This window comes from Drosophila sechellia, chromosome X (assembly GCF_004382195.2).
Source record: "Drosophila sechellia strain sech25 chromosome X, ASM438219v1, whole genome shotgun sequence".
NCBI lineage: Eukaryota > Metazoa > Arthropoda > Insecta > Diptera > Drosophilidae > Drosophila > Drosophila sechellia.
Window position 1 is genome coordinate 5,821,104 of NC_045954.1, and position 27,099 is coordinate 5,848,202.

The window sequence follows — 27,099 nt, forward strand, 5'->3', positions numbered from 1 at the left end:
TGATCTGGCAGCCCTAACACATGGTGCAGCCAAAAAAAACCCGTTTCCACCGCCAGTTGGCGGTATTTTTGAATAGCATTTTTGATGGCATCAGTTGAAAGTATTAAGTTGATTACTCATTACAGGATGCTTTAATAACACTATTTTATAATAAATTTAGTTCGATTTGCAGGTGCATAGAGCAGCGCATTGCCACTCAACAAGTGTTCGCTTCGCCCAATCGAGCTTTCTGCCTCAAAAAGCTCTGTTTTAACCGGCCCGGCAAACTAAGCGATTAAAAAAATGTTTAGTCGCACGCCAAACACGCAAAAGGAATAAGCGTTGGCAAGGGAAACATTTTGAATTTCCTGTCCAAGAATAAAACGCGAAACTGAAATAAATACAACTTAAAATTGCAATAAATAATTATCACCTCTGTTTCGTTTCGTGTGGTCGCTCAGTTTTTATTCCTAAGAGTTTCGGTTAAAATTTGTGCTTATCGAGGTTATCCTCGTTGCTTTTTGGCTGCCATATGGCGCCCAAGGAGCCACAATCCGCAAATGTCAATGGTGAAAAAAGGAATAGCTGAAACGCACATGCCAAAAGTTTTGCGCCAAAACTAAAGTTCCAGGTAACCGGTAGCTTGGAGTAATTGTCCATTTGGGAATTTATGGGAGCAGGAACATTGGCAGTGCCTAACTTTGATTTGTGGTAGGAACACACGCTGATGTACTGGAAAATAATCAGGCGGCTGAAAAGTAATTACATTTTCTGTTGGCCACCTTTAATTTTTAGACTATTAGTGCATTTGCACTTTTGAACGAAAAACCTCTTATCACTGCGATACTATCAATTTAACTTATTGGCTTGGCCTGGGAAAATAATAAAAAGGTAGTAAGCATGTGCATGGTAATTTAAGCATTTACAACAGATGCCCAGAGCTCATAAAAGTTATCTTTATGTAAACATGTTTAGCTGTTTATTTATTGGGCCAATTAAATTAGTTGATAACTTGAAAGCACGCCACTTTTCTCGCCGTGTATTCACGCCACCTGTTGGGCGCCCATTTCTTTTTTTTGAGCTTAAAGCGCGTGTTTGGAAACTTTCAATCTATTTTTGTGAGCTAGGATGGCAATCAGCTAACGAAAATCGATCAAATGATGGCTTTTCTTTGTTCGTAGGGTGAGGGTGGCTTGGTTATGTTAAAGGGCGGGCGAATAACCACACTACCCACCGAATTTCGGGCGAGATTCCAACAATCCGCCCATATATGATCGCTTGGGAATTTGTGGACTGTGGACAGGTATCCCATCAATCAGCGAAATCGAAATCGAAACTAGTGTCACAAAGTAATAACACAAAGATGGGCGCAAATGTGGGTGTTTTTGTTCTGTTTTGGGAGGGGGGCCTGGTCTGTGGATGTGCTTTTTGACGGGGGGAGTGCTCTATAATCTCCCTTAATCTCCAACTTATCGGAGTGGGTGGTAAATAATATTTCTGTCCGAAGCCCATTGACAACGACACGATGATCACGCACTGATAATGCCAATGTCAACGGCAATGGCCACTGGATCGCTTGATGGGTTTTCTAGGTTCTGGGTTCCTCTGGGATTGAGGGGCTGGGTGCTTTGGCCATTCATGGGTGGCTTACAGCGTCATACTGGCTGGGGCAGACAGCTGAAAAATGAAACAGAACAGCGATTAGACCGCTTCGTGCGTGGAACGACATGGAGTTAGGGTAACAGGAGAGCGAACCCACCTGCCAGGTAAACAGTCTGTCCAATATGCACCACCAATGAGTGGCAAACTTGCAGATATCCTAGGAAACGGGAAGTACCACATTGGCCCAACTCAACTATCTGCTCCAAATCTGTCGAGGAAGTCTCCGGCTGCGATGTTGCTGAACTTTAATGCTTGACCGACCATCCATAATTCGCCCAGAGAACTGGGAGCGACATCTGGCCCCATATTATTTTATTCGTTTTGGGGCTCTGTAACCAAGTTGGCATTAATTTAATATACACCTCTGGGGTGTCACTTCCATTGGCAATACTTGGTTGAATTTGTTGTTAGTGCTGCTGGCGACTACGTCGACTGCGACGCCGGCAGCGACGGCAACGGCGACAGCGACTGCTTAAAAGCTAAGGACACGCGTTGAGAACGCTCAGTTGGCATCGAAAAGTCGCCTCGCGCGTTTGGCGGCAAAACAAAAAAAAAAACAAAGTAGAAGAATTATATTAACTAAAAACAGAGAGTGAGAGGAAGAGAGCGCCCGCCCACTCGCACTCGCAGGCGAATCGCAAATTCAAAACAACAAACAAACAATCAAATCAAAGGCAGTAAAGTCGTAAAAGACATAAGTAATAATACAAAAAAAAAAAAAAATAGTGAAAACAAAATAAGCAAGAACGGTAACCCGCAGCGCAACAACAATAACAATAAAGCACTAAACCAGCAGCACAACAAAAAGTAATGCACTAAAATATTATACAAAATTATAATAAAAAACCGGAAAGTACACTAAAAGAAATAAGTTAAGATCTGTGTTCTCGAACTGATATCGCACAGGTATTCCCAACACTATGCGTGAAATCTGAATTCAAGTTTTTTGTGGACTTAACCATGTTTTTGATGTCAGTTCTGAAATATTGCAAAATTTCGGGAGTGAGACATTTTTTTCTGTGCAGTGATTATTTGCGAAATTATCGCAAATCAAAAGATATATTTTTAAGGAACTCATATTATGATTCTGAAACTACGATCATGGGTAATATTCACCTCTTCTTAAATGCCAGCCAGAGTTACCAATTTTTTTTTGCCTGTGCGATTATGAATTTCAAAGTTTTTGTTTAGTTTGTGAACCAGCTGCGGTAATGCGATGCGAATTTAACGACGGTCGCATTAATTTATTTTAGTTTGTGTCGCTCCGTTCGAGTTTCTTCCCCATGTGGAAAAAAAAGAATAAATACGAAATAATACAGCGACTGTATAGAATTTCACGTGGCTCATTAGAAGCGCCCAATTTTCAAAACGATCGCCGGCCGAGAACATTGTGAATATTAAGTATTCAACAGCGTCACGATATTGGGCTCTGGATTTCCGATGGGCATTCGAGATCTGTCATCTGCCATCGGATCAGATTAAATCAAATCAAATCGAATCGAATCGGCTTGGTGACAGTATATAGACGATATAGTCTGCTGCCTCCGTCGACGTCGCTGCCCATTCGCAGCTGGGTTAACTAGTTTCGAGTTTTGCAAAATTTGCCGCGCATTAATCCGAGCTTCCAGTCACAGTGGATATCGGTTAGAAAGTAAGGTCGCCGCATGTGCCGAATATATGTATACATATCTGTTAGTGAACAAAAGACACAACTAACTACTGTATGTATCATATTCAGATAATGAGCCCCGTATTCTCCAACACTTCTTGTTAGAATACTCATCAGAATTTACGTAAGACCTTATAGCTTTTATTTGACAGGTTTACTAGTCTCATAAAAATAAAACTAATTTTATCTGCTCATTTAATGTTACACACGAGAAACGAAGCTTATAATTCTGTTATGTACCGAAAGGTGACCCCAAATCAGTGGGGTTACCCCAAATGGATGTCTTCACCAATTGAAAAATCAATCTTTTCCATCTGTTGCCATGTGAAGACACTGGATGAAATTTGTTTATGAAGCTTATGGGACATACATTACGATTAAGAATGTATTTAGATTAACTTTTCAAGGGCCTTCTTAGCCAATGATTACTTTAATCGGCGGCACAACAAACTGTTTGTCTTAGCATCCCCTGCTGAGTTGCCGGCTGCGATTGCGCGTAAAACACGTTGGCCCTGATCGCATGTCACAACAACAAAAACAACAACTGCCTACTAAAGTCAGCAACAACAACAACCACAACTTGGTCATATCACGAAACAAAAAAAAACGATCCAAGAACAACAACAATGCGAAGGAGATGATATCAGAAGATCATTACTGTGAAAACTTCAAAAGCCGGTACTTGTAACTACTGCGGTTCTTTCCCCAACGATCCGCCACCCTTTTTTTGTTGGACAACGAAAGACCACAGTGAGGTCTCGATGCGCGAATCGGCCAAGCTTCGATCGTGGCCGAACTGGTTAAATCCGGTGTTGGCCGGTCTGGTCTCAAAATTCACCCAGACATCTCTATTTGATAAATTTACGGAAAGCCCGCCTAAAGTGAAAGCAAACTTGCGAGAAACGCGTTGATAAGAAATGATAGAAATAGCATAGAAATCAGAAATCATATTCTTAAGTCTAGTCTCCTTGTCAGCACTCAAAAATATCCTTTGCGGGGAGGGGTGTTGTCACATATAATATTTTGAAATATGACTAACCTGGATGATCTCTTCCAGTGCCATCGAGGCTGATGTTGCCAGCCTCGCCGGCGCTGTCGCTCTAACTGCGAACGGTACGCCGTACGCTGAACCGCTGAACCGCCACATCGCTGTACCGCTTCACCTGTCCGCCGATCGCTGAGCGGTCCACAAATCAGGCGCCCCACTGAAGAAGATGTCGCAGCAACATGAGGCAACAGCGGCGGCCGCGGAGAAGCCGCTGAATAACGGCTACCTGCAAGCGAATGCGCCGCTGGAGGAGCTGAGTGCCACGGTGGTGTCGCCACTCCTGGGGCAGCAACAGGTGCAGCACCAGGCGCCACATCAGACCCAGCAGCAGCAGAACAAGCTGCCTACTGTCGTTTTCCTGGCGCCCGACGGCAGCGGAGGCGTGGGCATCCAGCGAGCCAATCCAGCGCAGGGCAATCCCGGCATGGTAACGGGCACCGGCAGCCACAGCGACTGGCTGCTAAAGGAGTCGCAGCAGCGACGCCGCCTGCTCGTCCTGGCCATCGCCTTTACCGTTCTGGGCGCGGCCATCGGTGCACTGGCCATCTACTTCGCCAGCGTCCATCAGCGGTGCCATCTGTACCGCCTGGAGCCAGGTAAGGGTTAAGGTCATGAAATATATTCAACTACGGTTTAGCGACTTTGAAGATACTAGATACTCTATGGATGGGCTATGCAAAGACTACGACATTTTGAAGTTATTTTTTGTTTTTTTTTTACTTATCAGTTTAAATTCCATTGTCCCACTATTTACTGTCATTCTATCGAAAGCTATGTACTGCTGTTTGATTGTGATTTTCATGACGAAACTTCCCGGTTTCATGGTGGAATTTTGAGAGCCCCCAGAATTAGATGTAATCTACGCATAGGTGTGCATGGGTATTACGCCTATTCGAAACATGAATTATTAGTATATGACACATGCCAATCTGGCGAATTTGACATGGGCACTCACTCAATCATGCTCATCAATCATGCTTGGCAAACTATTCGGAATTAATTTGCTTCACTTTCACTTTAATTCACTTTGGGAATATTTCGAAAATTATTGCGTTTCTCTGCAGCAAACGTGTTGAGTGTTGGGATCACCTCACCTGTTGGCAGGAGCTGGGAACTTGGCAACTGGGTCAGCAGTCAATCAACAGGCACATCCTGTGCTCCTGATTCCCGTGCTGCCCCCCTCCCTTTCTGCTCCTCCTGTTGGCCACCAACCAGGCATGTTAACTGAATTTAGCGCCTGGCCGGTGGTGACTCAAACAAATGGAGCAAAAACTCAATTTCCTTGTCCCAGGGAATGGAGCGCAACAGGCTAAAAGATTCCATTGCCACACTGGTACACTGGCACACTGGAACTGGTGGACCTGGCCCTGTACATACACGTGTATGTAGGTGTAGATGTGGCCGTCCGTCCGTCCGCCGGGGTGTTGTAATCTCCGTTCTGTCCTGTCCTCGGTCGTCCTGGGCTGTTGTAATGCGACTTGTTTGAAATTCAATTACAGAATATGTCAAACAACCAGCGGAAGCAACAACAACAATGACGGCACTCGCTTCCTTCATTCTGCCTTTTTGTGGTGCGCCAGTTGCCCGCACCACAGTGGTGCAAACATGCACAAACTGAACTGAAAAACGAAACAGATCATCGAGCTATATACCACAACTTGCTGCTACCTATTACGCAGCGAAAAACCAGTATAATTATGCATATAAAAAAGTAGTTATTTATGTCACACTAGAATCGCCTTTTTGGAGACCTAGGGACACTGTCCTCCCCATCCGTTCTTATCTTGTGTTATCGGTGGGTGGTGCGGTGTGGCTGGTCGGGTGGGTTGCTTTTATTGGGTGGTGCTCTGGACTCGACGCCCTTCTGCATTTGTTGTTCGCTGGCACATGGAATAATGCGATTCAAAGCAACTGAAATATTCAGGAGCTGCGAACCGGGCTGCTCCATGGAAGGATGTCTGTCATAATTTACATTTTCATGTGCTGCTCCCTCGATTACAGAAAACATAAGAAAAAAAAAGCCGAGAAAAATAACCAAATACATGAGCACCCGAAAAAAAAACATGTTCGATATACGAACGAAAAGCAATCAATCGGCATTGGATAGGGATGTCTATGAATTTTTTAACGGCCGTTCCCATCGATCGCGTACTCCTCCTTCGACTCCTTATGCTAATTGAATATGCACACACATACGCGCCACACGCACACCACTGCACAGACCATTATCCTGTTTATATTTACCACGATAAAACGTGTTTTCAATATTTTGCGCCAAAAATTCATTCATCGAGGCAGCGGCACCATCAAAGCCTATTCCCCTTTTAAAACCATTTAAAAATATCTCATTGGCGGCATCTCCGTAAATACCCAGCATCATCATCATCATCATCATTGCCATCATCAGCATTTTCCATCGGCAACAGCCACAGCAACTTGCGGTAGGCCTTTGGCCTTGACTATGATTTTTTTCTCGCTTTCCCACTTTTTCACTTTCCACTCCACCACTCCATTCCACCACTTCCCTTTCGGTCCATCGATTTTCTCCCTTCGAACTTAAAGTGAGCTGATGCAAAGTTGGTTGGAATGGTATATATATCCACTAAAGATCACTGGAGTATTCAAGTTCTAGTATTCCGAATAAATAGCATAACAATACTCATAGCATTCTACTTGGGCTTTAATGGTCTTGTAATAACCATTAATCATAAATATTTCGGATAGATCTTGCTCTCAATATTGAAACATTAAAGGGAAATAAGCCAGGGGACAATATTTCATGGCTATCTAAATCGATTGCTTTCCTTTCCATATTATAATGAAATTCCCCTTGCTGAAACATAATTGCTGCAGCTCCTGGACATTCAACCCGAGTACCCAACTGGTCAGCTGGCCAACTTGCCACTTGCCATTGCCACATGGAACCATCCTCTGGTCCACTTAAACCTATTAAAGCCGGGGGGAAATGTTATTAGCTGGGTGGACGGTTCGCTTGGCTGAATCGCTTTAATTAATAACTAAAGCTGTCATCTCCAACGCGCCTCCACCTTTCCAATCTCCCCTCTCCCCCAGCCACCGGAGAACGTCCCATTTTTATTGACAGCCTCGACAAGGACGACATGCAACATGTGTCCTGTCCAGGCGGCAACCGATGGCCGGTGGGCGGGTTCGAGGGAATTCACCCAACGAGCTTGGCTTTTCGTTATTTTAATTTAATAAAGCCAGCAGTGAAGAAGGGGGCAGGTGGATCCAAATGTGGATGAGAGGCAGGAGAAGAAGGAGGAGGAGGAGCCTGCTCCCTGCTCCTCTTTTAATGAGAAATTCAAATTCAATTTAGTTGAGTGGCCCGCGAATCGCTGGCTGTCTTGATAAGTTCTTCGACATCCCGCTGTATTCGCCCGCTAAAACCAAAATGAAAACACATTGCTCATACGCCGCGTGAGCTGTACTGAAAATCCGCCAACTTTAATTGCAGACAACGATGACAGACCGAACGGCAGGTGGAACCAGGATTCGGGATCCGCCCACGAGGGGCAGGATAACATTTGCATGACCCAGGAGTGCGTGAGAACAGGTAAGCTGAGATCCAATTAAAAATCGCTGGCATATTGGGGACTCTTCTATAGGGTAGTTCAAAAACGCTGTTTTCAAACTAAGGGGAATTCAAATTGCACTTGGGACAATCAAATTGCATTACAAATAGCTTTAATAATCCAATACTTATAATGACTACAGTAAAACTCCCTTGTGTTCAAAACCGATATCTTCGTAAACGTACATTATGCATATTTCGTGTATAGAGAAATAAAAGAGTTTGAATAATCCATCTATAAGAAACTCAACTATACTACGGCCAATCGAATGAAATAGACGATGGGGGATGGCGAAGGGTAAGGGCCTTTTACAACCATCCAATATGTGCGGTTTTTATTTGAGTTGTAAATTATTTACCAGCTATTAAGATAGCTAAGTGCCCGTTTGGAGGGCTTGGGCGATATGGGATATGGCGCTCATTTCGCCCGCCGATGGGGACCAAAACATCTGCTCACCCACATGTCCATTCATCCATTCCAAATGCACTTATGTCGAGCAATGCGGGCAGCCAGCAACACCTCAAAGTCACTTGCCGAGGAAATTGCCACAGTGATTGACTGACTGCTTGGCCGCTAGATACACGGACACAGCAATGTATAGCTACATGGATAGTTCGTTGGATAGATAGTTGGTTGGATGGATGGATGGTTGGTTGGAGGGATGGGCATATAGATACACCTGTTCAGTTGCAGGACATATCCTGAAATATACATGGGCACAATTATCAGGCGATGCCATCGATTCGAGTGCTCCACTTTTCGGGGGTTCACCCTATTTGGTAACCCAAATCAGTTGCTTAATTGAACTAAGCCAAAGGGGTTGGGCTATTTGTCATATTCTCTAGATAATAACACCTTCGAGGAATTGAATAATGAAATGACAGATTGTTGGCATTCAAGTTATTGAATTAGGAGGCAGTTTGCAGTGAAGGATGAGATGCCAGCATGTCAGTGTCATCGGCGTAAGTGGCCAGGAGCAGCTGAGCCGGGGGGACTTCGGCGTTGTTTGCGGGAGATGGCATGTCAGCAGTGTACAGGGTGTATAGGAAGGGCCCAAGAAAATTGCTTAAGTGGATGACAAATGAGTGTTAAGTCCGACTTACAGCCTAGGTAACTTCGAATTCCCAGAATGCAATTTTCGCTGGCAAGCTAGTATCCTTTGGCTTTGTGGCTACAGCATAAATCAAGGACGTTTCTAGAAGTGAGAAAAATCTTGAAGGTGGGGGAGGGGGCACACTAATGAGTTTCGCACTTAGTTTTCCGAGATAATGAAATTCAGCTTAATGACGTTGATTTATGGATTGGCAGCACGACCAGTGAACAATGCAGGTCTATCTCGGAATATGGCTCCTTCTTGGTAGTTTAGTTCCGCATTCATTCACAACTTTTATGTGACCGAAAAGTTGCATCGGGGAAAAAGTGTGGGAATTTTGCGGTGGTGAAAACTACTTTGCTTATCGCTTATCGCAAAAGTTCCGGTTATGATTTGTGGTCCAAGTTTATGGCCGGTGCGATCAAAAGGAGGCATAAATTATGGCCTCAACGGGTTGAAGCACTAATTGCACTCCAGCTGAAGGGTTTCCCACCGGGTTTCGTTTGATTTACTGCACCGGTTTAACGCACAACAAACTATCCAAATCCAGCCGCCTCCCTGCTCTCGGCCATGGACCTCAACTCCGATCCCTGCGAGGACTTTTTCCAGTACGCGTGCGGCACGTGGAACAAGATGCATCTAATTCCCGAGGACCGCAGCTCCATCAGCACGTTTGAGGTATTTGTTTCGAGATTGGCCTAAGCCTCTGTAAGATTCGGTTGCTAAGTGCATATCCAAATTCCCCGCAGGTCCTGTCCGACCAGCAGCAGGTTATCCTGCGCGCAGTTCTGGAGGAACCCATAGATGAGCGTGACAACAAGGCCACCATTAAGGCCAAAACCTTCTTCAAGAGCTGCATGGATATTCGTAAGTTTAACTCTATATTAATACAACTTTTTGGCAACAGGGGTCATTAGCAATTTTTAAGAATTATTAACTATTTTTCCTTCTCCCAACTTTGAATATATGTATTAAACATTACGACCTTACTTCCCATTCTCAGCTCAAATCCGCAAAATCGGAACGGGGCGACTCAAGCAGGTGCTGCAATCTCTGGGCGGCTGGCCGGTCATCGAGCGGAACTGGAGTCCGCCGGCGGATCTCTCCGTGGAGCGGCTAATGGGTCAGCTCCGGCTGAACTACAGCGAGCCGGTGATGATCGAGCTGTACGTGGGCGCCGACGACAAGAACAGCTCGGTGAACATCCTGCAGATGGACCAGCTGCAGTATGCGCTGCCCTCGAGGGATTACTACCTGAAGGAGAGCAGTGCTAACGACCGAAGGGCCTACCATCGGTACATGACGCAGGTGGCGTTGCTCCTGGGAGCGGATCCGGCCACCGCCGCTGCGGAACTGGAGAAGGTTGTGCTCTTCGAGACGCAGCTAGTGAATGTTTCCTTGCCGGAGGCGGATCGTCATGACACGAGCCTGGTCTATCGCAAGATGTTGCTGCCGGAGCTGCAGGAACTGGTACCCGAGGTGCAGTGGCAGGAGTATCTGCAGGCAGCTCTGGGTCCGGGGATTCCTCTGCAGGAGGACGAACCGCTGGTCACCTACGGCCTGCACTATCTCACCGAAATGGGCAAGATACTGGCGCACACCGATCGCCGTGTGGTGCACAACTACATGCTGTGGCGCCTGGTTATGTCCTTGATGTCACACATGATCGATGAGTATCAGCGTGAGAGGGTGGAGTTCCGCAAGATCCTAATGGGCATCCAGTCGGAGAGGACACGCTGGTCGCAGTGCGTCGAGTGGACTAACAAGAAGCTGGGAGTCGCCGTGGGGGCCCTCTTCATCCGGGACAACTTTAACCAGGAGAGCAAGGAGGTGGCCCTCGAGATGATCCACACCATACGGGCGGCGTTCAACGAGCTCCTGGCCGAGAACGATTGGATGGACGACGAGACGCGGGCGGTGGCCAAGGAGAAGGCGGACTCGATGAACGAGCGGATTGGCTATCCGGAGCTGCTGACCAATGCCACCGAGCTGGAGCAGGAGTACGTGAATGTGGGTATATATAGATTAACAGTTTCGTCAATCTCGAGTCCCTAAACTGCGTCATCTATCCTCAGCTAACCATTGTCCCGGACAACTTCATCAACAATGTCCTTAGCATTTTGCAATGGGAGTCGGAAAAGATGCTGCGACTTCTTCGCCAGCCGGTGGACAAGGAAAAGTGGACCACCGAACCGGCGGTGGTGAATGCCTTCTACAACCCGAATAAAAACGATATAGGTGGGTCCGGTTCAGATCATTCCTCTGCCAATTCATCTTACTCATTTGCATTCTTTACATACCTCAGTATTTCCTGCTGGCATCCTGCAGCCGCTTTTCTACAGCCAGCACTTTCCCAAGTCCCTGAACTACGGCGGAATCGGAGTGGTAATTGGCCACGAGATTACCCACGGATTCGACGACAAGGGCCGGCAGTTCGACAAGGAGGGCAACATGATGCAGTGGTGGAACAATGCCACCATCGAGGCCTTTCGCGAACGGACGCAGTGCGTCATCGATCAGTACTCGCGCTACAAAATCAACGAGGTGGATATGTTCATGGACGGACGGATGACGCAGGGCGAGAACATCGCCGACAACGGTGGTCTCAAGCAGGCTTTCAGGGTAAGTCCACCTATATGCCATGAATCCCAAACCCTCTAAGTTCTTTCTTTCCTATCTAGGCCTACAAGAAATGGGAGACCTTACATGGGCGGGAGCAGCAGCTGCCCGGCCTGAACATGACCCACGATCAGCTGTTCTTTCTCAACTACGCCCAAATCTGGTGCGGATCCATGCGGCCGGAGGACGCTCTGACCAAAATCCGCTCCGCGGTCCACTCGCCCGGATTCGTTCGTGTCCTGGGGCCACTTTCGAATTCTCGCGACTTTGCCAGCGCCTACAAGTGCCCACTGGGCAGCACCATGAATCCGGCGGAAAAGTGCAGCGTGTGGTAGTCCGGCGCGGCCGTCGATATTTTTTTTTTATATATTTATATCGCATACTATATAGTATATACATATCGATATACACCATACGAGTACTGTAGATCACCTGCGGCAACAGCAAACCAACCAACCAACCAGGACGATGAGATCGAGGGCCAGCTGATCTGGGCTGTTCCAATTTTTTGTGTAGTTCCCCGTCTTATTTTCCGTTCGTTATGGCGCTGCAATGCATATGTACTTTATACCTGGCTATATAGAATTATAGTGTGTTTGTAGCTGTACACGAGTGCGCTATCCGAGTAGCCCACAAAAAGCCCCGGATCCGCACTTTTCACACACCTCCTTACCGACATTATATTCGTGAATAAAGAACATGTACGGAAACTGTCAGTTTTTTGTTCATCTAAAAATAACTAGGGGGATAAATTCTTTTCAAATTCTCTTTAATTTATAATGCTCGTTTTCTTAGGTTTTTTTTTTGGCTTTGTTTCGCTGCTTTACATAGTATGTGTTCTCAGTATATATGTACGTATCTAGTCGAACCAATCGAACCATTCAAATTATACGCAAAGGTCACGCAACGAAATGATTACAACTTGGCTTTTGGCTATTTGTCTAACAGAGTTTCGGTTCGTGGCCTTGCAGAAGGGGATAGTGCTTAGTTTCTTATGGCCTTCTTAAACAATTTCACATTTAATTGGCTTATTTTATTTTGCAAAGAATCAATGGTTTTTGGGAATTCCTCTTGTACCTGCATGGAGCTAAAAGCAAATTTGCTTAGTTTGCATTTCGTTGGCCGTTATGGCTATAATTTTAAATTTAACTCACTTTTTCTAATTTTGCTTGGTTTTCCGGTTACTTTCGGTTTTCTTTATGCTTTCGTTTTTCATTAATTAACTTATGTGTTTTGTAGCAGTTTACCTAATTATTAATCAACAAGAAGAAACGCTCTTTATAGTTGAATTACGCTTCGCACAAAAAAACAGACACACACAACTATAACCAAAAACGTATATAGTTTCATTTGGTTTACTTCAAAGCGGCTACGTTAAAAAATTACAAAAAAAAAGTTCAAAACTACTAGCGCATTAACCTATAAACATCATGCTTTTCTTTAATTTAATTTGTATTTTTACGTTCATTTTGGATTTTTGTATTTTCGGTTTTCATTTATTAGTAGGCTTAAGTAATTACTTTGGTTTTTCGTTATTATTCCTTCTTCCTGCCTCGTAAATAGTTTTCTGAGTTGCATTTTCAGCTACGCGAGGCACTGCTTGCCATCACCGTTACATTTCGCACTGCTTGGTGTCTGTGTAGGTTGTGTGGTGTGGTGAGTAGGGCATATTCATTGTGTGTGTGTGTGTGTGTGTGCGAGAGAGGGAGTGGGAGCGTAGAAAGAGATAGAGACAGTATCTGATACATTTGCTATATATATATATATATATGTATAAATGTATATATATTCGTAGAGAAAGGCACAGATGAAATTATCGTATAATTAAATTTGTTGCTTCTTCTTCTCCTCGCTTTTGCCCGAATCGTTTGCTAAGTTTGATTTTAAAGTTTATCTAAACTGGAGAGCTCCTTCACATCGTTTTTTACAGTGTGTACAAAGAGTGTAAAATTTTTTTCAATCTTAGATCATTGGTTTTCCTTGAAAAATTAGCTTAGACCATGTTGAAAAATTGACAGTGTTAAGTTAGTGTTCTTCTCGGTTCCTCGCTCCTTTGTCTTGTTCTAGTTATGCCTTCTGAAGAAATATCTTGATACTCTATTGTAATTCGTTGATAGTTCCATATATACACTATATATAGTCATTAAACATTAATCTTTAAATTTCTACTTTTCTCTTGGTTTTTCTTTCTTCCTTTATAAATGCTACTTTTTAAAGTTCCTCTTGTAGTTCCTGCTGCCATCTTTGCCTTTACTACTGGATAGCTTTGAGTTATATTAATTTTTATAAAAAAAAAAAAACATCTTGAATACCCTTACTGCGTTGGCACTGTATTTCGGATGTCTGCTTGTTTTTCCGGGGGCGGGATCTATAAGTTCTGGAAGCCTCTGGGAGGGGATAGAGCGTCAGACATGGGAAGGGTATTTAGATTTAGCGAAGATTGTCGACCAGATCGTACGAGCTATTTGTTTGGGTTTTTTGTTGGTGTGTGGTTGTGTGTGTGTGTGTGTTTAAGTACCTAAGTAAATTCGTTTGCACAAGGTTCTTATGTGTTTCCTGTTAATGGTTTTCCCCTTTTCCGTATCCGTTTTACACCCTGGAACAACGCAGCTTTATTCTTTTATAGGTTTGTAGGTTAGGTACGATCTTAAGAGCTACATTTCTCTATTGCTTATCAATGCTTATCGCTCAGATGGCTCTGTTCGGTATCATTCCGTTAGTTTCATGTCCCTTGGCTTAGCTATGTAAAATACACTCGAATACATATGTTTACATGCAGGCCTTCTATATACAGATCGCAGGTGTTTGTGTTTGGTTTTGTTTTGTTTTGTTTTCGGCTTGGGTGTCTGCACGGCTTCTCATATAAACGTTTAAACTTTAAGAGCTAATCACAGAGTTGATGATTCTTTGTTCACAAATTTCCATCATTTTTGTTTCGAATGCAGTATCCCCTATAAGTAACTGTATATGTAATATAACTTTATATATGTAAATCGCATATAACACTTGTATATAATCCATCACCCTCGTCGGGGTTATGTATCTTCGTTTTCGACAGCTACATTTAAACGGAAACACTCTAATCAACTTGAAACTTAGCTACTCATCTCCACCGATCTCTGGCGATCTATTAGTTTTGAGTTCTTCTTATAAGTTTTGCTTGTTAAAGTTATGAAAACCGTAGGATTGCACTAAAAACAGTTGACAATTTTGCTTACTAGCTGTAATTTACTTTTTATTTCATGGGTTTACTTAACTTTGCTTTCAATTCTATTTTACTGCTTTTCATCCATATTTTCGGCTGAGAGTGTGCCATTTGTCACTTGACCTGCATCCTCTATAGTATATTAACTATCGAATAATCATTACTTCTGTTTTCTCACCACACTCTTCGATCTTTATGCCTAAAGCCTAATGCTATAGTTATAGTGTTTAGAAAATTCCCTAAAGTATTCTTTAATGGCGGCCAGGTTTTCGAATTATGGAGAATATATGTAAATGTATATAGATTTCTAGAGGTTGAAAGTAAGCTCCTTCGCTTGCAGGTGGACCAACTTAGAGGTTTCGAAATCAAGGGATACCTTAACTGTTATCCTAGCTATTATCCTTGTTAGTCAGCTCTACAGTAGTAATCATTATTGTTGTAAGCCTGGCCCTATTTAGAGATAACTACCTGTAACGATCTAGAGAGTGTTTGTGTGTGTGCATTTAGTCCATGGAGGATTGGGGCGACTTGACCAGGAGCAGCTCCTTGTAGTCGCTGTCCCTGTCCTCCGCCTCGTTGTCCTGATCCTGCTCTGGCTCCCTCTGCTCCCGCTGATCCATGCGCCTCCGCTCGCTGATGATGCGCAGAATGTCCGAGGAGTCGGACTTACTGACCCCCAGTGCGATGTCTGGAAGGATCTGCTTGGAGCTACCGCTCTGATCTGGCAGATCCAGCGAACTCGAGGCTATGGCTGACACCGATCCGGGTCCAGAGCCACCTCCAGCTGCTGTTGGCAGAAGCAGCGAGTTCTCATCCATGTCGGCATCCTCGTCCAGGGCCTGTTGTTTGAACAGTTGCTTGGTGCTGCCACTGCGACTGCGCGGCGGCATGGATCTGGGAACGGAGAGGAGCAGGTTGCTCCGCATACATCCTTGGTCCACGGACTGCGACCATCCAAAGGGTCTCCGTGGTGGAGGATGTGCCATCGGCATGGGCATTGGCATTGTCAATGGCATTGGCAATTGCAGGGGCGTGGGCGTCGACGTGGGCGTGACAATGGGCAAGGACAGGGGTGGGGGCAGTGGCGTCGTTACGGAGGGCACCAGCGCACTGACTACCGACAGGGACACATCCCCATCCGTCTCCGAATGGCCGACATCCGCGCTGCGTACACTCCGTAAATCGTAGGAAACTCCTCCTCCTAGTCCACCACCACCGCCGCCACTACCACCACCCCCTACACCTCCCCCATCGGACTCGAGGCTCTCGAAGATCGTGCCCCTACGGCAGTCGAGGGCATCTCCGCCCCATGGGAGCGAGTCGCAGCTGGTGCGCTTGGCCTCCAGATTCCGCCGACGGATGGCCTGCTCGTCCAGTGAGCGCTCCTTGGACAGCACGCCGCGCTTACGGATTGGATTAATCTGCTGTTTTTATTGAAACAAAAAAAATTAAATTAAATGGAATTTTTGAAAATGAACTTTTCAAGTTACCCAGTAAGATTGGCGTCGTGGCCCAGATTTGCTTCCTCCTCCGCCGCCGAAGGGTTCGCCCAATCGGGCACCGAGTGCCTGAGGCGACAGCGTGCCGCCCATCTCGGCCAGACTCAGGCCGCCGAGCATGGAATGTGGCGGCTGCTGGAAGTACTGGACGGTCTGCCTCCGTGGTCCAGCTCCCGATCCGGCCGGTACCGCTCCCGGTGCCGCACCCCCACTTCCCGCCGTCGCCACCTGGTTGAGATTGGTGGCCGCCGAGCTGGCCAGGCTGGGATTGTTGACGCCCGAAACCGCTGGGAACTTCTTGTCCAGCGAGGGTGTGCTGTAGATGAAGTTCTTCGGCAGCGACTTGACCTTGGTGAGGGGGCGCGGGGGAGCGGCCGCCTTCGATTGCGCCTCCGCCAGCTGCTGGCACAGCTTTTGCTCTTGGGCGAACTCCTGCTCGCGCACCAGCTCGCGCTCGAGCTCCACCTCCATGTCGAGCTCGTCCTCCATTTGCTTGTGGCTCTCCTCGAGGTGTTTCATCAGTACAGCCACGACGACGTTCACTAAAACGAATTGCGCCATTAGCACGAATATCACAAAGAATATGGGAGCAATAACTGAGCTGACGCAGCAATTGCGCACGCAATCGGCCGCGTCATCGCAATTATCCCTCAGCGTATCCTTCATGATGCCGTTCCAATTGTCGCCAGTCGCTACGCGAAACAATGTGAGGAAAGCCATGCCAAAGTTGGCGAAGTGCGCGTGCTCGCCCAATCCCTGACAGGGAATCTCGTCGGAGCACTCGAGTCGCCCGAAAAGCTCCACGCCCAATGCCGCGAATATGAAGAATAGCAGGAAAAACAGTAGTCCCAGGTTGCCCACCTGGGGCAGTGCCTGCATCACGGTGTCCAGGAGGGCCCGTATGCCATTGGCCATCTTCAGGAGTTTCAGCACTCTGGCAATCCGCAGTACCCTCATCACCCGTATGATCGTCGGATTGATGGGTATGATCTGGTGCGTGTTCGTCTCCAGCTCCTCCAGCACAATGCCCACGATCGAGAGCAGGACAATGCCCACGTCTAGCTGGTTCCAGCGGTCCTTGAGATACAGCTTCCAGCCCAGAGCGACCAGCTTCATGTTGGCCTCCAGGATGAAGACCGCCGTGAAGAAGTAGTTAAAGATCTTCAGTGCGTACTTGAGTCCAGATGGCATCTTGTAGTACTCCATGGCCATGGTGACCACGTTCAGGCCGATGACGGCGGCAATGGCTAGGTCAAAGTACTTGGAGGTCACCACATTGTGCACGAACATCCGGGTGGGTGAGTAGTTGGTGTAGTAGGGTGGTTCGTGCATCCGGCGACGCTTCTTCTCCATCTGCAGAGCCCTCTTCGCCGCCCGCCGGATCTTCTCCTCCTTCTCCTGCTCCTCTCGACACCGATGGAAGTTCTCCACCACCACGCCGACGAACATGTTCAGCACAAAGAAGCCCACCAACAGGATGAAGGCGATGAAGTACAGGAGACGCCACTCGTTGTAGTTCACGATGGGCTGCTGGTCGACGCCCACCGCATCCAGGCCGGTGTACATGATGTTTACCCAGCCGTCGCGGGAACTCAGGACGAATAGGGACATCAGGGCCTTGCCCAGATCGTCGAAGTTGTACTTGCGGTTGGTCCACACGTTGCCGGGAATCCGGCGGCACTCGTCCGCATTCCGCACGCCCTTGATGTTCTCTCCCTCGCAGTAGTAGAAGGTACCCTTGAAGAGCTGAACGCCCAGGATGCCGAAGATGATGAAGAAGGTGCAGCAGATCAGCACGATGTTGCCGATGGGACGCAGGGACGATAAGAGCGTTTGCACGACTAGTTTCAGACCCGGGGCTCGGTTGATCACCCGCAGCGGCCGCAAGGATCGGAGTAGTCGAAACACCTGCAAGGACATTTGTTTCCGGGGCGAGAACAGAACAGACGGAAAAGGACGAGAAGAGAAGAGTGGTTGTGGTTGGTGCATCGGCTACACTTGTTTATCGGCGGCGCCTCTCGCGAGACACTGCTTGCTTCGCTGGCTTCAGCCAGCGGACGCCAGGTGGCGCCACACATGTAGTAAAAGCATGAAAATCATGTAGAATATACATATTTACTCAGGATGAAGCCAACAAATAAGGAAATAGCAACAAAGCACACCAGTGTAATGGCCACAGTTAAAACTTACACTCAATCAAAATATAATATAAGAAGCAACCTAATAAATAGTGCATTTTCATAATTGCCAAGTTAAATTATTACTTTTTTTACTTGAATGGTATGCAATTTTTGAGTTGTACAAACTAAAACCACTGGTGTGCTGTAACTAATGGAATTAATATGGAAAATGTAACACAAATCGGGGCAGTTATGCCCCAAAAATAATATATAAATGCCAACACTGCTTGAACAACAAAGCAAGGCGATGGGAATGGGTTATCTGTAATAATACAACGAGATGGGGCGCTTGCAATTATAATTATAGCTAGCTAGATGGAGATGTTGTTCGATTCGATTCGTTTCGTTTCGATTGGAGTGGTGGAATGGAAGTGGAGAACAGCTCAAATGGTGGCTTTCTTTGAAATAGGGGTATGACACTACCAACTGACACTACTACTGACCACATGAATTAACTTAATGAATAGGTAACTCGAAGAGAACCGAAAGCGTGGAAAAAGATTTAGAGAGCGTTTTTGTTATCCATTTCAAGTGTCATAACCCTATCACTTGGAGGTTGTCGATAGGTAGGTGGGTAACAATCAAGTATGTTCAATACGAAACTCAATGAAGGCGAGTCAACAGATTACTGGAATTTTAGTTTTCTTTGGTTTTTTTTTTTGGGGGAATACTTTAAAAAGTTATATTTCGGGAAGTGGGGTCTACACACACATAATAAATGGTGAAAACAAATTGGATTTCTTTTGCTGATTAACGCATATAGCAGCGGAAATTTACCTGAAGTTTTCATAGAAATATACAATATATATATATATAGGTATATTATATACACAATTTTTTATATAGAGATAGACACGAGATGTGTGTAAGTAGAAGATAAACTCAAAATTGAAAAGATTTCAGATAATGTTTCATTGAAGAATTTTGGATCATGTATGTATGTGTATGTATGTGATTTTAGTTTTGCAGGTGTGTGTGTGTGTGTAAGAGTGTGTGGGTGTGCGCAAGAAAAAGAAGAGCACATAAAAAGACAGAGATAGCCAATCAGCAGAGAAACAGAGACAGAGCTACGTGTTCGAGGCGATATAGCGAGCGATTTTGATTGGGGATTTCGAGCATTAGCATTAGCATTAGCTTTAGCTATAAATTGCGATTAGCGATTTAGCGGTAGTTTTTTTTTTTTGATCCGAGTGCGCAGCCCAGCAGCCAAGTAAATGGGCGTGGTCGGTTCTGGGCGTGGTTCTTGGTAATAGCTGTTCTGGTTGATCTTGGTCTGCTTGTTGGTAATCGCTTGAGATTGGCTTGTTTTACTGGTTGTCTGGTTTTCTGGTTTTCTGGTCGACTGAGGAATGCTGGCTACTGCTGCTGCTTTCGGATAGCAAAGTTTCCAAGGGCCGCGAGCCCGTACTTACCCTTAAAATCCCAAATATCCTCGGACTCGATTCGCTAATCAGGGACATTAACAAATCAATTATGGAAATGGTAACCAAAGATCCGTCCATGATATTCCAGCCGGACGTAAAGTAGGCGTCGTGGCCGTAAAACATTCCCGTTGCCACCACCTGTTGTTCAATCAGAAATATATGTAAGTACATATTGTACATATTGCATCCTACTGACCTTGATAAACATTTCGACGGTAAAGACGACGGTGAACACGTAATTGGCTGTTGCCAGGAACAATCTTTCGGTGCTGCTTGGAGGGATGTTTGGTCTTTCCATGGCCAGGGTGATGCAGTTGAGCGCGATGAACAGCAGGACCACGTTGTCGAACCACTTTTGGTTGACAAACCACGTACAGATTTGCCGGAACCTGCAAAACGGAGGGCGTCGAAATGCAAATACGTGAAATGGAACTCGCAGACAAAGTTGAAATTGAATTTTCCGCTCGGTGAAAAGAGTACGGAAAACAGATAGTTATGTGGAGAATGAAAGTTGATTTAAAAGTTGCCTTTCCCCCATTCAAGAAGTTGCCAATTGAATGAGGACTGTCAAGAGCTAAAATGATTGATTGTTTTCGTGATCAATACACAAAGCAATAAATAGAATAACAATATGCATTGCAAATTTGATAAACATATAGATTTTGGAATAGTTTACCCCCATCTATCTACTCACCTGTTGTCCTCTGGGAATATGTAGAGCGAGTAGTCCTCGCGCTCGGTGGTAAAGTGCTTGGGCGTCAGCTGCTCGATGAGCATCTTGAGCTTGGAGTAGCGCTCGCCGCCTCCTGGCACCATGGAATGTGGCTGCATCGCCAGCTGCTGCTGATCCTTGGACAAGCGGTGCTGCTGCAAATGCTGCTGCTGCTGGGTGGTCGAGGAGAAGGAGTCCTGCCGTTGCTGGAGCAGCTGTTGCTGGTGGAGCTGCTGCAGCTGCTGCAGCTCCTTCTCCTCGAGCCGCTTCTTCAGGTTGTAGTGGCTGATGGAGTTCTTGCGCTTGTCCCGCGCCTCCATGTACTGTTGCAGCATGTTGTCCGGCTCGTTGAGATTGCCGTACGACTTGTTCCACTTGTCCAGGTCCATCTTCGAGTTCGTGTACGAGAGCGACTTGCGGTTGGCCTCCAGGTTGTGCAGATTCAGGTGCGAAGTCTTGCTGAACGCAAGTTCGATGGAGCTCATCCTTCGTTGCCCGGACCCTGGACGCAGTTTGGGCGGTTGATTTAGATTCTGATAGACCTGCGAGTTGAAAATGCAAGCCGATGCCCGACGACTGCCCACCGGTCCGCTGCCTATACTCAGTGTATTGGATAACCTTCGTATGGAGTTTTGTGGACTGAGGCGATTGGTCTCCTTGGTGCCGGAGGAGGAACCACTGACCACAGCGCTGCTGTTTCTCAGCAAACAGCTGTTATCGCCGCCATTGTTCAGCTGCTGCTGTTCTTCCTCCTCGTCCTGGGTCCTTCGAGCCTGATTATCCAGGGCCCTTCGAGCCGGATTGTCGTCTGTGGCCAGGGCCAAAGCGGAGGCACGTCGCTTTTTGGAGCTACCGCGCCGTAAGCGCTGCTTAAAACTCCCATGCTGAGGAGGTGGAGCCAAGGGCAGGCGCTCGCTGGACGAACTGCCACTGGTCGAGGCTCCCGTGTTGGCATTCCTGCCCATTCCCGTTGCGGGAATCTCGCCTCCTGGACTGGAGTCGACACTTACATCGTTGAGACTGTGGCTCTGGCTCTGCGCGTCCGCTGTGGACGAGATGGTGGGCACATAAATGGGCGTAGCCGCCGCCGTTGAGCTGGAGCTCTTCGAAATGTCGTCGATGATCACGCTGTGCATGCTGCCCGAACTGCCGGCGGTGCTAGGGACACCGCCTCCCATGCCCACGCCCAGCTGGCTGGCATTGAGGATGTTCAGGGGCTTGTGGGAGAGCACCGGCGAGGGCGGTATGAGATCGATGGAGGGTATGCCCTCGTCCAGACTCCGTTGTCCGCCGGTAAAGATGTTCGGCGGTCGCAAAAGCGACGGCGAGGGCGGACTGGGTGGCTGCGGATGGTAGTAATGGATTGAATATAGCTAAAATCAAGCAGGAGATCTACTTAGGGTTGAAATATTTTTCGCACTTACCTCCATGTCGCCCCATTGGCGGAAGCTCATGCCCGGCTCCAAGGTGGTGCTGGGCGAGTCCTGCGGCGTGGCCGCCGTTGTCGTGATGATGGGCGGATCCCGGGCGAGCCGGATTTTGGAGAGGCGTGGCGCCTCGCTGCGCCGCTCCTTGATGGAGTATGTCTGTGTGCGACGGGGTGCAGGTGGTGTCAAGTGTTCATGTCTGTCTGCGAGGCTTGCTCCATGTGGTGTTCTTACCTTTTTGAGGCCGCCGCGCGGCTTGGCATGCTGCGCCCCCTCCTCCTTGCCGCCGCCGCCCGCCTCTCTGTCCCGCTCCCTGTCCCTATCTCTGTCTCGCTCCCTATCTCTGTCTCTGTCTCTGTCCCTGTCCCTATCCCGCTCGCCAGGTGCGGAGGCGCCAGAGGTGCCAGAGGCGGAAGGGGCGGCAGACGAGGCGGGCAGCTCGTTGATCTGGTAGTCGTGGGTGGGCTGCAGCAGGCGCTGGCGGTGCATGTTGCTCTTGGCCTCGATGATCAGCTCCGCCGAGTCCTGTAGCTGCGGGGGATTACGAACCGTGGATTCAACTCGTGCCACTCAAACAAACAGACATACACTCGCATGCAGCATGCACCTATCATACACTCTATTGTTCTTTTGGCTTATTTTTTTTTTGTTTGACTCAATCACACCTGGTGGTCATTCGGGGATCCTGGCCAAGGACCTTGATCCTTGGACCGCTCGAGCTCACTTACCTTGCGCACATCCTCCGCCGATCGCCAGCGGTTGCGCACCTCGTAGTAACTATCGTTGGTGGTCGAGGAGTCCTCCTCGCTCCGCGACTCATCGTACATACCATCGCTGTAGTTCTCGGCCAGCGTCTCCTCACGCAGTTTCTTAACCAACTCGCGCTGTTCACGTTCGCGACGTTCATTTCGCTGAGGGAATCAAAATTTCAAAATTAGACTTTCTCGTCAACCGGCGGGGGATTTCGGCATGGGTTTCGGGGGGGTGGTATTGGGTCTTCGAGGTCGCTAGGTCAGCGGGTCATTCGCTTTTTATTCTTTTTTACTTCGACCGACTTGCTCGATGGTTGCCTGGATCGGCTGGTACTTCCGGCGGATTACAGCCGATGGAGATTGGGGCAGGAAATGGAGGCACGGGCCAGTGGGATTGGGGTCGCGACGCACACGATGCTTCATATTATTAATTGGGTTTTCCGAAGCGGATCAAGCAGTTTCAAAAATCAGGTAATCGTTACGTAAGGATGTAAAAGGCAAGAAAAAATAATACATATTTGTGTTCAAGTAACTTTAACTGTACTGCAGTATTATGAAGTCGTTAGTTGCATATGCCAAAGGAACTCATAATTACAATTGAATATTTATCAAATCATTTACATTATCAAAATTTGAAGCGTCGCATGCGTATTTTCGTAGAAGTTATATTTTTTTTTTAAAGCCAATTAAAGAGGATCAAAAGATCTTTTTGAAAAAGCCAGGGCTTCATTTTTTCGGGTTTTTGGGACAAGGGAATGTTGTTGGCAAAACTCTACCTCTGAACTGAATCCCTCAACCAAAATGGCCACCAATAAATTAAATAGCACATAATTGCCGAACGTCATTAGTGCCACAAAGTACAATGCGGCCCAATGACTTGTCTTTTCCATTCCGTTGAACAGGACGACGTTCCAATCCTCTTGCGTCAGTATCTAAAAACATTGTTTTTTTTTTTTTTTTTTTTTGTGATTTGTTGTTGATTGTTGTTGGAGTTTGATTGTAGTTGGAGTTGTAGAGTTGTAGTTGTTGATCGGTGGCAGTTGCAGTGGCGGGCAGCAAACGTGGTGCAGATTTAACATACATACGCATGGATATATATGTTGTGATACACATATCGGATATATATCGTAAGAAGCGAAAGAAAAAGAACGAAATACCGATAAACAAATGTTGTAATTTTTTCGTTGTGGGCGGTGGCAAAGAACGTAAGTAAGTAAGGAAGTAATTAGTATACGAAATACGAATGGAAAACGAATGGCAAAAATGTCAAAGTTTAGACAAAAGACAAACAGATATAGAGCGGTATCAAAACGGCAAACTGTGTTATCGTATTCATAGCATATATAGAGGTTCACATAAGTACAGATTGACATACTTATATGCTCCTATATGCCATGGATGAGCATCGAACACTAGCAGCTTGGTCATTTTGGCGGAAAATCAGGCACATACATTAACTAAAGCGTAAAACTGAAAAATATCCTGCAATTTAGGGGACACAAATAGTTGTAATAACTTAAAACGCAGATAAATATATCTATCCAGAGTGTTCCTTGGGTGATCTAATTGTTTTTAGATATTTTAGTTTTGAGATAACCAGGAACACCCAGGATAATGGTGAAGCCTTATAAAGTGAGATAGTTTGAGGAAAGATATAGATGGGGTCTTCAGGGAGATCAAGCAGTGGCATTAGCTTATCTCAAAATCATCGTGGACAGCCCGTTAAGAAGCTGCTCAAACTGATTTCCTTTAAACAATAATTCGTGGTGTGGCATACTTAAAAAACAGAACGCAAAACTAAATAAAAACCAAGTTGAAAATAAAAGTATAAGCACTATAAGCAAAGCCAAAAGCAAATAATTTAAGAGAAGCAGCAAAGGCTCTTAGATTAAATCAAAGAGCAAAAAAAGCGCACAAAACTCTTGCATATAGGAATTTGTAAAAAGTTGGTAATTTTTAATGGTTTTTCCACCATTCTGTTCTTGCTTTGTACACAAAGGGCCAATGGGTTTTCTATTTCATTTCAGTTATATGTTAATTTTTTTTGTTTGCTATACAATACGAATGCGGTTTATATAGGAGGCGAATTAATTTGATTTTGGTTTTCTTGTTGTTTCTAATCTTTTGTGGCTGTACATTTGTATTGCGCATAAGCAAATTTTAAAATATATATATGAATAACGCTTTTTACACAGTTTGCTTAGCAACAAATTCCAAAATGGATCGACTAGTGAAAGAAAGAGATATATAAAGGCAAAGATCGAGGGGAAAGCAGCAGCAGCAGCAAATTTAGAAATAAAAACTTTCGTTTCAGTTTGAACAAGCCAACGAACCAACAAACAAACAATCAAACCATCGAACAAACAAAAGACTTAAATCAAATATATACAGTTGGTATGAGTGTGGCTGTTAATGATTCATTCTGTTCTCCGCAAGGTCGTGTGTGGTCGCAATCGATAGTTGCTTCTGGTCTGGCATACAATTATAAAGCCGAAAGCCAAAAGCCGAAGGCAAATCAAAGTGAGGATCCCAAAAATCATGCAACAAAACTCGGAGCACAGGCCTAAACGGTTTTTGCTTATGTCGTATGTGTGTGTGAGCGAGAGAGGGGGAACGAGAGGGAGAAAGAGACAGAACAAAGAGAAGATGTGAGAGAGCCGAGTGCGAGTCCTTTCCACGGTCCTCTGTTTTGGTACAGTTCGTACGGGGACTTGCATACTAGAGATGTCAGTGTATTCGATAACGTTACCAAAAATATTAATGCATTAGGACCAAGTCCTAGAAATTTTTTGGCTAAATTATTAAATTGCTATCTTATTAGGTTGATTTAATATATTTCCCAATATATTATAACGTGAATTTACTATTTATTGATCAGAATAAGAACTATGAAATAAGCCTGACATCTCTAATCAAATTTTATACCGAACATGAAAAAACATGACGAAAGGAAAAGTTTCAAGGAGGAAGCACATACACACATATTGCTTGTAAAGTTCAAATAAATGTCCTCTATTCAATATTTACATGAATCAACTGCGAAATCAACTTTATTGTTAAATCCTACCCAATGGTCGTGAGTTTATGCGTCGTTAAAGCGTTTATGGGTGTTTGGTTATGTGGAGGCTCTACGACTACAATTGCTGGCATCGGAATCGAAACGAAATAAAAAATAAGGTCAAAAACAAAGCTGAATAAGAGAGAACTCAAGGAATACTACCAACTGGTGGGTACTTAGATAAAGACTAGGAGGCAGGTTAAGTGTAAAATAAATCAAACAAGGAGGGCAAAGAGAGCAGAAACTAAGAACGGGAAACATTGGTGGCTATACGTAGGAATTCGTTAAATACTTTATCATAATCACAAGAATTTCAGACTGGTATTGATGGGTATTGTTGTAGCTGTTGTTCAACGTGGGTTTTCTTTGGGGTTGTGGGTTGTTCAGCTTTTGGATGGTGGAGGGGTATTCGGGGAACAGGATTGTGGGTAAGTGGGTGGGTAGGTAGTATATTGCTGTATTATTGTTCTTACTTGGAATACTGTGACTGTGGCCCACAAAATGTTGTTGAAGTGTTTGCGATCGCACTCGCATTGCGGATGCCGGCTGATTATTTCGGGACACGTGCACTCGCGTTCGAGTCCGGATTCGTCCAAAAATTTACAAAACTTACCGCCAAACAGATACATGCCGAGTATGCTGCAGGTTTATATATATGTTTTATATATACCGTATACATTTGTATTATTTATAGAGTCATAGATGTGTGTCTGTTATTATAGTTCATTAATGGCTATTTAAACTGGTTCATAGATATAGAGAGAGAGAGCTGGGTTCGTATATATATATATTTATATAATATATAGTTGCGATTCTTATGTCTAAGGATATAAACGAGTAGTAGGTTCATCTAGTCGTCCCTGTACATTATATGGTTTGGGTGTTATTCGGGGATACTTGTGATCTTACAAAGAAGAAAAAGAAACAGAGAGAAAGGGATTTTCATCTGTTCTTCTGCTGGTCTGGATATTCTTCTGCTCTTATCTACCTTGTTTTTGTGAGTTCTGTCTGTCTATATACACAGTGGTTGATGGGTAGTTATCGATCTGGCCTCAATGCTTGCATATTTACATATATCTCTAGAAATGTGTGCTGTGATTAAGTTCGACTATGGCGGAAGAGATTCTTTTTTGCAGTTGGTCTCAGGTCCATTGGAAGGCCAACTTGAACTGACCAAGC

At 45.6% G+C, this 27,099-nt stretch overlaps 2 protein-coding genes and 1 long non-coding RNA gene across 16 annotated transcripts in view; 1 reads left to right on the forward strand and 2 right to left on the reverse strand.

The window, feature by feature from the left end:
* Positions 1-473: 473 nt before the first annotated feature.
* LOC6612311 (neprilysin-1) lies at positions 474-12,373 on the forward strand. Of its 2 annotated transcripts, none has more exons than XM_032724753.1 (9): positions 474-610; positions 4,368-4,954; positions 7,834-7,932; positions 9,595-9,722; positions 9,794-9,911; positions 10,048-11,054; positions 11,120-11,282; positions 11,350-11,666; positions 11,726-12,373. In XM_032724753.1, the coding sequence occupies exons 2-9, from the start codon at positions 4,525-4,527 to the stop codon at positions 11,996-11,998; spliced, it is 2,535 nt and encodes an 844-aa protein (XP_032580644.1). In that variant the 5' UTR covers positions 474-610; positions 4,368-4,524; the 3' UTR covers positions 11,999-12,373. The 2 variants fall into 2 exon arrangements, with proteins under 2 accessions (XP_032580644.1, XP_032580643.1); XM_032724752.1 differs by lacking the exon at positions 474-610 and adding an exon at positions 2,160-2,448.
* On the reverse strand, positions 936-2,055 carry LOC116801999. Its single transcript, XR_004362401.1, has 2 exons — positions 1,739-2,055; positions 936-1,656 (listed from the first exon to the last, which is right to left on the reverse strand). It is a non-coding gene; the product is annotated as an uncharacterized LOC116801999 (long non-coding RNA).
* Positions 12,374-12,418: 45 nt separating the features above from the next.
* The window catches only part of LOC6612310 (voltage-dependent T-type calcium channel subunit alpha-1G), an 85,397-nt gene continuing 70,716 nt past the window's right edge, over positions 12,419-27,099 (reverse strand). For 6 of the 13 annotated variants that reach the window (XM_032724738.1, XM_032724745.1, XM_032724744.1 and 3 more), the window contains 10 exons: positions 26,394-26,559; positions 23,639-23,794; positions 22,839-23,021; positions 22,345-22,641; positions 22,108-22,269; positions 20,666-22,026; positions 20,168-20,360; positions 19,960-20,109; positions 16,359-18,275; positions 15,372-16,292 (listed from right to left, as the gene is read on the reverse strand). In XM_032724738.1, the coding sequence (XP_032580629.1) occupies positions 15,372-16,292; positions 16,359-18,275; positions 19,960-20,109; positions 20,168-20,360; positions 20,666-22,026; positions 22,108-22,269; positions 22,345-22,641; positions 22,839-23,021; positions 23,639-23,794; positions 26,394-26,559 (5,506 nt within the window). Of the gene's footprint in view, positions 16,293-16,358; positions 18,276-19,380; positions 19,890-19,959; positions 20,110-20,167; positions 20,361-20,665; positions 22,027-22,107; positions 22,270-22,344; positions 22,642-22,838; positions 23,022-23,638; positions 23,795-26,393; positions 26,560-27,099 lie in introns of those variants that run through there. The other 7 variants (XM_032724742.1, XM_032724737.1, XM_032724743.1 and 4 more) reach the window with 3 other exon arrangements.